This window comes from Euleptes europaea, chromosome 4 (assembly GCF_029931775.1).
Source record: "Euleptes europaea isolate rEulEur1 chromosome 4, rEulEur1.hap1, whole genome shotgun sequence".
NCBI lineage: Eukaryota > Metazoa > Chordata > Lepidosauria > Squamata > Sphaerodactylidae > Euleptes > Euleptes europaea.
This window is the reverse complement of record NC_079315.1, coordinates 67,718,989-67,732,164: the sequence shown is the minus strand read 5'-3', so window position 1 is coordinate 67,732,164 and position 13,176 is coordinate 67,718,989. Positions and strand designations below refer to the sequence as shown.

At 41.8% G+C, this 13,176-nt stretch overlaps 1 protein-coding gene across 1 annotated transcript in view; it reads left to right on the top strand.

The window, feature by feature from the left end:
- The window catches only part of PRR16 (proline rich 16), a 135,423-nt gene that overhangs the window by 84,666 nt on the left and 37,581 nt on the right, over positions 1 to 13,176 (top strand). Inside the window, exon 2 of the mRNA XM_056848551.1 lies at positions 5,735 to 6,627. Coding sequence (XP_056704529.1) covers positions 5,735 to 6,493 — 759 coding nt within the window. The 3' untranslated portion in view covers positions 6,494 to 6,627. The remainder of the gene's footprint in view (positions 1 to 5,734; positions 6,628 to 13,176) is intronic.

The window sequence follows — 13,176 nt, the reverse complement described above, 5'->3', positions numbered from 1 at the left end:
CAGGATACTTTATGAAAATAATGCAAGAACTGGATGGTTGAATGCTTCAAAAAGGCTTTGCCACTACTTTAAGTACTTTTCAGTGTAGCATCTCTTTGCTCACATATGCCTGTGTTAATCATTTATGGCACACTGTCAGCCTCTTCCAGTTTACAAAAAGACTTCCTTTTGTCTGTAAGTGATTATTGGATGCTGTTAGATGAATGCTTGCTTCCAAGCCTGGTTCATGCAGCTACTTCTCATGAATTAGATATTGGATAGTCAAAACCAGCACGAGAAGCAAGTCCTTTCCCTCTAATTTATGTTGGGCAGGGCGGCGATTGGCTTTAAATAATCCTAGACAGTCAATTTGACAGCCCTTTGATGTTCTCAACTTGATCTGATTATTCTCATTGTATTGCTGACGCTGTTGGGAGAGTAGAATTTCTTTTTCTGAAATTCACTGCTTTAGATATAGCAACAGATTTTTTCTTTTACTCTTCTGAAAGAGTTTCTATAGTTTTCTTTAATACCTCTATGCACTATTTTGTAATTTTGTAATTTCAGCCCTTACAGGGTGTTTTTTTTTTCTGATGTTACACACCACATGGCATTCTAGTAGGACAGTTGTTTGAGCATCTGCATAGTGAAATTCTGAAATTTTGCAGAACCTTTCTTTCTGCTTCTCCTCTCTTTGAATTTTTCTTATCCGAAAGGAACTGATTCTGAACAGACTCCACATTCCTAAAAAGAGGAAAAGAGTACAAGAACACTGTTGATATTTGATGGCATATATGCTATTGGAAGAATTTATTTCATCTGTTATTTTGTGTAGGGACTGGCCTTGCTGTCTACTGTAGATAATACAAGAACATTGTTGACATGTAATGGTATATATGATGTTGGAGCCCTGACCTGGATGGCCCAGGCTAGCCTGATCTCATCAGATCTTGGAAGCTAAGCAGGGTTGGCCCTAGCTAGTAATCAGATTGGAGAACTCCAATGAAATCCATGGTTGCTATGCAGAGGGAGGTACTAGCAAACATCTCAGTTCATCTCTTGCCTAGAAAACCCATGGTGTCACCATAAGTCAGCTGTGACTTGACGGCACTTTCCAGCACCATAATATTGGAAGATGAGCGAGTTAATGAACCTGAGATTGTTTTTGGATGTTGTTTGGTGCAGATTATATTGTGTGCCAATGGTCTAAAGAATATTATGTTCCATAAATACACTTAGGGCCAGATCATATATTTACCTGAACACATACTGGATTAGCAGGAGTCCGCCATTTGTCTTTCCCTACTTGAAATGCAGAAGTAGCTGAATTGGGGAGACAGTTTAAGCAGGGGACACCACATTCAGATGAATCTGAATGATATATACCACATATTGTACTCACTAAACAGAATACAATCCACTAAAAGCTGGAAAAAACCCTTTTGTGTTTCTTGCCCATCTGGTATTACAAAGTGGTACTACCAGAGTCAGTGTGGTGTAGTGGTTAAGAGCGGCGGACTCTAATCTGGAGAACTGGGTTTGATTCCCCAGTCTTCCACATGAACAGCAGACTCTAATCTAGTGAACCGGGTTTGTTTCCCCACTCCTACACATGAAGCCTGCTGGGTGACCTTGGGCTATTCACAGTTCTCTCTGAACTCTCTCAGCCCCACCTACCTCACAAGGTGTCTGTTGTGGGGAGGGCAAGGGAAAGCAATTGCAAGTGACTTGGTGACTCCTTAAAGGTAGAGAAAAAGCAGGGATTAAAAGCCAACTCTTCTTCTTCTACTGGTGCTACTACACTGTGCTTAGATCATCGTTATTGGGATGTATATAAGGTTGGATTTAGAATGTGATTGTGAACCTAAAACACATATAAACATGAAAGTAAGTTTGGAGAGGGGCTGTGGATCAGTGATAAAGCATCTTGTTGGCATTCAGAAGGTTCCAGTTTCAATCCCAGGTATCTCCAGTTTAAATGTATCAAGTTATGTGAAAGACCTCCGCCTGAGACCCCGGTAAACTGCTGCCGGTCTGAGTAGACAATACACACCTTGATAGATGAATGTTCTGACTTCATATAAGCAGTTTCATGTGCTCAACTCTTACTCTAAAGCAAAATCAGGGTAATCATAAAAAGTAAAAGTTTGCTCATTTAGGAACTTCATTAGGATAAAACATTGGGTATTTAATGCACTTCTATCCACTTTGCAAATAGAAATGGTTAGAAGTAACAATATATGCAAAATTTCCACTTAAATTAACTGGTAAGAAAGTACCTACTTCTCTTTTATCTTAAAAGGGCTTTGGTGATTAACTAAATCACATTAATTTATTACAATGAATTTTGCCATAAACATGTTTGACTGTTGAATTCACTGTGATAGAAAGTGTCAGTCAAACATGAGCTGATAACCCATGCTGTCTAGATCATAACAAACACCTGTAGAGTTTGCTTAATAGGTTTCCATTGGGTTTTTGAAAAACGGTGCTTGTGCAAAGACACTGCCAATACAAACCAATCGGAAGTCATTAGTGGAACTAGAGACTACTGTTAGCCAAATTGCTCTATAACTTGGGGAATTAGCAAGCAAGATGGCTACTTTTATTTCTATAGCGGTATCGCAACCTTTGTCTACCAGAGTCCGTAACTGTGACTTTTAAATAAAGATAGAAGCAATGGATTTCCAATTAAAAGTGTTTATGTCCTTTTCATTCAATCAGTGATGCACACAAACATACAGAGGATCTAGGAATATCAAGAGAGGAGTACAAGCACAGATGCCAACGTGGCAGGAGGTCGTTGGTGGGATTATATTTACCTTCCAGACGAGGTGGTGTCCAAGCTCAGTCAGACTAAAACAGATTGAAAGTTAAAACTGAGGTGGGGGCAGGGGTTCCCGTATTCTTGACCAGCAAGGCGGGAGGGATCGAGGTAAGGCTGCGCAAAACCAAACCAACAAAGTAACGGCAAAAGGTGCCAGGAAAGACCTAAGGTGTCCGAGAGCGATTCCAGAGATTCGAGAGAGAGCTAATGGGCAGGGGGCACCCCAGATATACTGTTTTCTGGGGGCGGGGAGAGGGGTTTCACCCCTCCTAGGTTCCCAGGTGGCAAAAAGGTGACAAAGGATTAAACTGTGGCGGTGGGGTAGTGAGAATTTGGAAATCTATTCTGATTCCGATGACTTTTGCAACCCCTGAGGAACTGGAAAGTCTTTGCTGACGAGATTAACATACTAGAACAATGACTGCGATCTGTGCAAATGTCCTAAGATCGCTTGGGCATGGCAAGAGGAATGACTCATCTTGATATCTGGATCGCTGTTGATGGCTCATTAAGCGGTGGATGTTGCAAGAGGAGGGGTGTGTGTTTGACATCGACTACGTGACTGTCTGCTTTCTATAACATGGCTGCGGCTGGAACAGAGCTTGTACAGGAACATGGCTTCTCTCAGGTTCACCGGAGGCTGCCCCTGCATCTGCTTCCTGGCTGCTAACTGCATGGCGCTCGCAGGAGCGGCCGAGTCCGTGACAACGGAGCGCGCAGCGACCGTCCTGTAGCGTTTGGGGTGGGCGCGCGGCCAGCACAGTAGTTGAGTGTCTGCATAGCAGGTTGCCAGCTCCAGTTTGGGAGATTTGGGCAGGCCTGTTTGCTCTCACTACTTAGATCAATATCATCTGTAGGATTTTGTTAAAACACAGTATTTATTTATGATTGATTTATATGATTTGTGACTCATTATTTGTATATTTGAACAATTGCCTGCTGAGTGGAGCAGTTATACAGTAAGGACGTGGGGGGGGGGTAGTAGAACTCAACTGAACTGTGCTTTTCTGCACAGTTAGGAAGGAATACAGTGAAGCAACAGCCACAAACAGGTAAATGAACAGTTGAACTGATTGTCAAAAAATTAGCTCCCTGCTCAGGACCAGTAAACTGAACAGGAACTGGACCAAGTGTTTGAGTATCCTGGTGATGAATTTTGGTAATGGCTTTAGTAGCTAACCTTGATCATTTTGAAATATAAATATCAGATGGAATTTTATATTTTAAATATGGAGTATTTTTTACAAAATTTTTAACAAATTTTTGTTTCATATCTTTACTTCCTGTCCCACTTCCTTCTTACACCCACATATCGGGGTGTTTTTACCTTGATGTATAGAATGTAATATGCAATTAACATCAAAGAAATCTGATTTGCCTGTACCCATAATAAAGTGTTTACAATTTTTTTTAAAATCTAAATTACTCTCTGGACTACCTGCTCTTGATGGTGGAACAGAATCTATGCATAAGCAATCTGCTGTTTTTCTATTTTTGGCTTGTGGACTACTGAGAATGCAAACTTTACCATAACTCTCAATTCACTTATTTTTCCCCTTACAAATTACCAAAAGACATAAACACTTACCGTATATACTCGGGTATAAGCCGACCCGAGTATAAGCTGACCCCCCAAATTTGAGGCCAGAAAAGGGAATTTCTTATTGACCCGCGTATAAGCCGAGGGTCAATAAGAAATTCCCTTTACCGGCAATGCTGCGCTCTAAAATGCCGGCCGCCATTTTAGAGCGCAGAGCCCCTGCCCCAGGTCGCCCTCCCGCCAGCCTCCCAGGCCCTCCCGCCCCACCCCACCCCACCCCCAGTGCCATCCAAGGGGGGGAGGGGGAAGAGCCCCTGAACCCCCTACTTACCGGGAGATGCGGCGAATCGGCGGCGTGGCCTTCCTGGGCCGGCAGGAGGCCTTTCCAGGCCCCTGCCGGCCGGAGGAAGGCGCCTGGGCGCCTGGGCGGCGGCGGAGCAGCCGGCAGGGACCTCCTGACGGCCCCTCCAGGACCCTGCCGGCAGGAGAAAGGCTCCCGGGCGCCTGTGCGGCGGCAGAGCGGCCGGCAGGGACCTTCTGCCGGCCAAGGAAGGACCCTGCCGGCAGGAGAAAGGCGCCCGATCGCCTGGGTGGCGGCGGAGCGGCCAGCAGGGACCTCCTGCCGGCCCCTCCAGGCCCCTCCCGGCAGGAGAAAGGCTCCCGGGCGAGGCGGCGATGGCAGCGGTAAGTTCCTCTCTCCTCCCCTCTCCTACCGTATTGACCCGTGTATAAGCCGAGTTCGGCTTTTTCAGCCCTTTTTTTGGGCTGAAAAACTCGGCTTATACACGAGTATATACGGTAAGCACATGCATTAAAACTGTGCATGCACCAATTCAGAATTAAATACGGAAATTGTACAAGGTAAAGTGGAAGACAAGGTGAAACAGAAAATGAGAGAACCAATGCATAGCGTGACAAACAGCTTGGAAGCAGCAGCTAATATCTATTTTCAGTTTAGTGAATAATAATATTTACATACATGAATACTTGCTAATAAAAGGAAAACATCTAGAAAACAAAAGGGCTAATAAAAATAATTTATAGAAAATATGAACAGTCATGGGTTCCCCCCCCCCCAATAATAGTTCAAGAAAAAAGAAAGCCTTTACTTCTATTATTGTACTCAAATAAACGTTGTTAGTAAGCAAGCCCAGGAAAAAGGCTAAAAATGTCATTGCAGAGAACCTTAATGATTCTTTAAATTTTTGTTGTGGAAGGAAGGTTATATCTACCTGAATTATAATTTAATCGGTAAAATGAGCAGCTGTGCCTTGCAGCGGCTTATTAAAGTACAGAAATAAATTTATTAGCAAATGTGAATGAACTACCCTTCTCTTTCTTTTATTGTCATAACTCTTTATCTCAGTTTGCATTTGGTTTTCATGCAGGTGGTTGACCAGATTGATACACTCACTTCTGACCTACAGCTGGAGGATGAGATGACTGACAGTTCCAAAACTGACACATTGAACAGCAGCTCAAGTAGCACAACAGCATCGAGTTTGGAAAAGGTCAAGGTGCAAACCAATGCACCGCTCATCAAGCCCCCAGCCCATCCATCTGCCATTCTCACAGTATTAAGGAAGCCCAATCCACCACCACCTCCTCCACGGTTGACTCCTGTGAAGTGTGAAGACCCTCAAAGGCCAGTTATCCCTGCCAACCCTGTAAAAACGAATGGGACTCTACTGCGAAATGGAGGCTTACCAGGAGGACCAAATAAAATTCCTAATGGAGATATATGTTGTATGCCTAATAGTAACTTGGACAAAGTTCCAATGCAACCGCTGATGCACAGACTTGAAAAAGACAGGTGTCCGCAGCCTGGAACAAGGGAACGGGTACGATTTAATGAAAAGGTGCAGTACCATGGCTATTGTGCTGACTGTGATGTTCGGTATAATATTAAAAACAGGGAGGTTCACTTGCACAGCGAATCTGCTCATACGCTGGGAAAGCTTCCTCACCTATGTCCTCCTTTACCACCACCACCTCCCCCACTTCCTCCTTTTCCACTAGAAAATGGAGGAATGGGAATGAGCCCTAGTAGTAGCTTTCCCCCTCTCAGACCTGCAACTGTGCCTCCACAAACTGCACCAAAACCCCAGAAGACCATCTTGAGGAAATCGACCACTACAACAGTGTGATGTATCCCACTTGGAAAACTGTTTGCTTTTCTTATGTATAAACATAAAAAAGGTAATGAGCACTTTCTACTCGAGCAATAAAAAGCCCAATATATTACACCCTTTCTTCTGCAAAGTGGCATAAATATGACATGGTAAGTACAAAGAGAACTGTTCATTGATGTTTGATGCATAAACTGCATAATTTCATTGTTGAAAACTCATGTAATGGCTGTGTTGCAGGTAATCAATCATATAAATTACCTCAGGGAAACATCTTAAATTATAGCTAAAAATTCACCTTCGAAACTGTATATATGTAGTAGCAATTAATGATGAAGTTAAATCTTTTTTGGAGAATATAACAACTTGTACTGCAGGATTATGTTTTATAGCAGATACGTTCAAAATTCATTTTTTAGGAGTTTAATATGAGATTTATGTAGAACAATTTGAAACTACAAAGGTCTTGTACTTTAGCAAAAATGGAAGACACATACTTTAAAAAGTAAAGATAAGATAACATAATGAGCAATGGAAGAACTAGAATGCTGTACAAGCCTAGTTTTCCTCAAGAATTTGGGATAACTGTTCAGGGGAGGCTGGCACAGCAGGACAAATGCAACATAGCTCAACAGGCTCAGCTGTTCCTAGTACTCTTTACTGCTTACTTATAGCCAGTTCAAGGCATGAGTCCTTAATCTTGTCCTTGTGAAACTTGGCAAGCAAGTCCCTTCCTTCAAAGACTCACATGCATAGCTTTTTCTAAGAAGGTACAGGGGTGTGTGAATATCTTCATGGACAGAGGTAATCCTTACCCATAAAGGAATGTTGGAGGGAGTGGATCCCCATGAGGAGGTAAGAAAATTGACAGATGTAGTCACTGGATTTCTGGATTATACTGAACAGTCAAGGACTCAGTTGGGCAACTGATTGATTGGATGAGCATAGTTGCCTGGATTCACTGGATGAGCATAGTCTGGCCTAGGCTAACTAGAAGATTAGTGCGTGTTCAAGGTGTCCCTGCCCTTCACTCCATTCAAGAAGCTCCCTCCAACTGGGTATACATCCTAGCCATTCACATAAGGCCTGTAGTAAGCAGTGATCCCTGAGCAGCAAACCTTGTCAGTGGAGAGGTCAGAAGCTTTAACCCAGTCTCTGCCTTCTTGCTCTCTCTCCACCAAGTGCCTGGTATGGTGTGAGAAGTGCTTGGCCTCTTCATGATGTGCCTGAGAAGCTGGTGAGGAGACACATAAGGTGTCATTAAGAATCTGCCATCTCTGCCAGTTCCTTCCTTCCTCAGCAAGTGCCCCAGCATACACTATAAAGAAAAGTATGTAGCTTTCCAATCGATAGCTGCCCAAACACACTGTGAAGAAGGCAAAGTTGTGTCCTCGTAGCATGCCCAAGTACTTGCCGAGGGGGAAGCAAGCTGGCAGAGATGGCAGGCCCCTGGCATCTCTCTCGCTCTTTGGCATTGATCTGGGTACACTACAATGAGAGCTAGCTGGTTAGGGAGAAGAGGGTGAGTATAAAACAGCCTCCTCCACACATTGGTACGTATGTGATCAACCGGTGCTTTTCAACTTGTTCATCAATGACCTGGAGTTGGGGTTAAACAGTGAAGTAGCCAAGTTTGCAGATGACACCAAATTATTTAGGGTGGTTTAAACAAAATCAGATTGTGAAGAGCTCCAGAAGGATCTCTGCATACTGGAAGAATGGGCATTAAAATGGCAAATGAGATTCAATGTGAGTAAGTGTAAAGTGATGCATATTGGGGCAAAAAATCCCAACTTCACATATACACTGATGGGATCTGTGCTGGCAGCGACAGACCAAGAAAGGGATCTTGGGGTGGTAGTGGATAGCTCAATGAAGATGTCAACCCAGTGTGCGGCTGCTGTAAAAAAGGCAAATTCTATGTTGGCCATAATTAGATGAGGAATAGAGAATAAAACTGCTGATAACATACTGCCCTTGTACAAATCTATGGTGAGACCACACAGTTCTGGTCGCCACACCTGAAAAAGGATATTACAGAGCTTGAGAAGGTGCAGAAAAGAGCAACCAAAATGATTAGGGGACTAGAGCAACTGTCCTATGGGGAGCGGTTAAGATGCTTAGGGCTGTTTAGCTTGGAACGAAGGCGGCTGAGGAGAGACATGATAGAGGTCTATAAAATTATGCATGGTTTGGAGAGAGTGGACAGGGAGAGGTTTTTCTCCCTCTCCTATAATACTAGAACACGGGGTCATCTGCTAAAGCTGGAGGGTGAGAGATTCAAAACAGATAAAAGGAAGTATTTTTTCACACAACGCATAAATTGTGGAACTCCCTGCCCCAGGATGTGGTGATGGCTGCCAGCTTGGAGGGCTTTAAGAGGGGAGTGGACATATTCATGGAGGAGAAGGGTATTCATGGCTGTTAGTTAGAATGTATACTAGTCATGCTGCATACCTATTCTCTCTAGTATCAGAGGAGCATGCCTATTATTTTGGGTGCAGTGGAACACAGGCAGGATGGTGCTGCTTCAGTCATCTTGTTTGTGGGCTTCCTAGAGGCACGTGGTTGGCCACTGTGTGAACAGACTGCTGGACTTGATGGGCCTTGGTCTGATCCAGCAGGGCCTTTCTTATGTTCTAACATATTACAAATAAGTTGCAATACATTAAAAAGTATAGTATCCTACATAGGTTTCAGTATTGGACCCTTAAATCTACCCCGTGGCACAGAGTGGTAAGCTGCAGTACTGAAGTCCAAGCTCTGCTCACGACCTGAGTTTGATCCCGACGGAAGTCGGTTTCAGGTAGCCGGCTCAAGGTTGACTCAGCCTTCCATCCTTCCGATGTCGGTAAAATGAGTACCCAGCTTGCTGGGGGTAAAGGGAAGATGACTGGGGAAGGCACTGGCAAACCACCCCGTAAACAAAGTCTGCCTACTAAACGTCGGGATGTGACGTCACCCCACACGTCAGGAATGACCCGGTGCTTGCATAGGGGACCTTTACCTTTTTACTGTGAGAAAATCATGAGCCTAAAATAAAATGATACTATATACTCAAATGCAAAACTAGGTTTTTTCACAGGTATGTTACAGTTATACCCAATAATTTTGTGTGTATATACATAACATTTTTAAGGGGGTCATCTTCCATTCAGGGTCATCTTCCTTTTTAGTAAATCCAGTATTATTTATGAAGTTCTTTGATTTTGTTTATTTGGCTTCACCGAAAAAAGTGACATTATTACTGAAATAGATGCGGGTCTGTTAGATGCCTTGGTTTGTTGACAGTGCAATGTAAGCAGAGGTGTACCTTTCTAAGCTCATTGCCTTCGTATAGCACCTCATCCCATAGTATTTTTTGCTTGGCCCCACCTCTGCCATTTTGTGGCGATGCCCACCACCCTCACTCAAAACTGCATTTCCACTCAGTGTCACAGGAGCCACTATGCCATCTTCTGTGGCCCCTTCTGAAAAGTGACACAAAAATATTTATTTGGTAATGATAAGAACATAGGTTATGTCTTGTTCATTGTTTATTTTCACTTTCTACAAATAATGCCGTTGACGGCAGTAAGCATTTTTTGGAGGTTATGGGTTAGGTGCTTAAATACTTTAAAAAGAGCTTTGAAGATTGAAAATATGGCAGAGAAACAAAATAATAGCAATACATTTCTCTCTCTCCCCCTCCCCTCCTTTTTTTGGGGTGGCATGTGTTTAAAAGCAGATGGAGTGTTTTAACTATGTTGTTTATAAACATTATAAACAAAAAGCACATAATAAAAACACTTCCCTGAATGACTGATCACTGGTCTTTATAATCAATCCTTCAGGGAAGTGTTTTTATTATATGCTTTTTGTTTACAATGTGCTTACAATTTTGTAGGGACCTATACAAATGATTTTGGAAATTATTGTACATATTTTAGCTCCATTGTAAATTGCACAACCATGTTCTTTACTTTAAAATGAGTTGTCAAGGGGAAGGCTATTTCTATTCTTGGAAGGTTAAAGAGGGAATAATTTAATTGTACTGGCAGTGTTAAACAGAAAATGTGGTTGCAATTAACTCTTTAATGGATTTATCTTAAAGTGTTCATATTTGAGGTTTTTCATAGTATATTATAGCAATGTTTTAATATTTAAAGAAAAACCTGGCAGAATTACAGTTAAGATCACAATCAAGCCAAGTACCTGCATATTTTCACTCTGGGTTATTCTGCAGCTTTATGATTTTGATCAGGAAATTAACAGAGCTTTGATGAAATTGGCAGGCCTTTGTAACCATGTTTTACATTGAGGAAAATATTGGATGATGCAATCACAGATCTCCTGTATAATGTGCAGTTTTGTTCTCAGCATGGCATATATTTGCTTAATTTTTTAAAAGGTCTTTTAAAATAGTTCTGCTCTTCCTCTCTGATAGAAAACATTGCACAGCTGTGATGCATATAAAACTGTAACGTCTTCTCTGTAATGCCTTTTAATAGGACCACCCAAATTGATGCAAAACACTGTGCAAGCTTTCGAGCCCACCACAGCCAGAAGGGTGGAAAGCCAATCTCTCAGGCCATGGTGTAAAGGTCTGATCTTGCTGACCTCCTCAGTGATATGACATCAAGCTATCAACTTAACTTTTTTGCTGAGGTGTAGGGATATAGCATGGTCTCTGGGAAGCTATATTTAGTCAATCTCCATCTTTTGTTCTTTCACTGAAATAACAGAGGCCACCCAAAGTTCATCCCAAACCATTCCACATCTCATTGTCATCTTATGCTATTGCCTCACCTTTAAACCTGCCATCCTGTTTTGTCATTGGTTCCCATGACAGAAAGCAAAAGGCTGTGTCCCTGATGAAGAGCTCATCAAAATCAGTCCAAGTGTTGGAGAAAGGGGAATTTGTACAACACACTAATCTTGTAAAGAGGGAACATGAGGTGACAGATGTGTTAGAGTGGATATAGTTGGATTTGCAGTACTTACTTTTGAAAATTAATGGCAGTGATCCATATATAATTAATACTAAAAGTTTGACATGAGTGTCTTTTTAAAAGATAAATTTTGTATGCAGAGCCAAAATGAAGGGCATGATCCAGTCAGATTTATGGACATTTAAATCCCATTAATCTTTATGGGGAAAATATAAGAGCTTGCTTAAGTCATTCATTTAAATAAGTATTATTTAGCAAATTTAAATTTGACTGGATCATAAGAATTCATAATGAATTTGCCAAATATATTCCACTCCAAAATTTACATAGCATCATCAGTGAATTAAAGAATGTTTTGTTTTAAATATATCCGATTTCATATGGATGAAATAATTAGTGTGGCAGCAACATCCTAAAAATATACAGCAGGGTAGTAACATAAGGTTAAGTACATCATTTAGAACATATTAAATCTGGGAAAAAAAACCCACAATATTTCTGTATATGAAGCCATGTATGTACTGTGACCTACACTCATTAACATTGGAGTCCTCAATTTTCAGAAGCAATTAGAATAAAATACGCAATTGCATAATGTAATATAAAGGCACAGCTATGTAAGTGCACTATGGTGTCATTCATAAAAATTGCAGTAATGTTTTGTTTCATAGTGGTGTGTTAGAGACTGATGGGAAGCTCCCTTCAGGTTGATTCAGAATTGGCTCAATATTTACAAGCTTTCTCAGCAGGAGATTGGGAAAAAGTTTGTCTATTTTCTGAGAGCCCTCTTTCATCTCAGACATTTGCTCTGATTATGCATATTCTCCTAAGTTAGTTAGATCTAGGCAGACTCCCAGGAGACAGGAGTCCTGGGAACCATATATACATAGTCTTCTGTAGGATTCTGTGTCTGTTCAGAAGCAACTATGGAATGCTCTAGAGCTCCAGCCAAGAATGCGGCACCCAGAACTCCCAAGGGCAAAGGCAGTGTACATCCCTTTAGGGAGGAGCAAATGTAGTTTCTCTGTTCTGAGTACACATACAGACATAAAAATTCTGCGATTTATCTGATATACTAGCTGGGACTTGCATTTGACATGTTTGGTGATACAGAAAAAAGTGATTGTATGCTTCTTGATTATATTTTTAACCAAATGCTTCTTTAAATTTCAGTCTTAAGAATTACATTGACTGACATATTAGAATAGAATCAGAATAATGGAATCATAGAGTTGGAAGGGACCACCAGGATCATCTAGTCAACCCCCAGCACAATGCAGGAAATTCTGAACTACCTCCCCCCACACACACCCAAGTGACCCATACTTCATGCCCAGAAGATGGCCAAGGTGCCCTCCCTCTCGTGGTCTACCTAAGGTTATAGAATCAGCATTGCTGTCTTATTGAGATTGCTTGGTTTTCTTCAAAATCATTTGCATGGCAGCAGTCTCAGAAACATATTTGGCTTTGGAGTTTGCACCTTGTATTTAGTAAGCAGCACCATTTCAAAAGCCACATGATTTTCGTTATACCCCAGCAAACAGATGTACTCTTACACCAACTGACTTTTCTTCTCTGAATAGTATTGACCTTCTCCCATAGCCTTATCGTAATCTCTTCGACTGCTCTCCATTTCAAAATGTTTTGCCATGTTTAACAGACTGCTACTGGTTAAAGAAAAATCCATCTGAATGCTATAGCTCTCTTTAAGTTTGGAATTTGACCATATAGTATATAGCACAGTAAGGGTGTGCATTCAGATGCGGATAT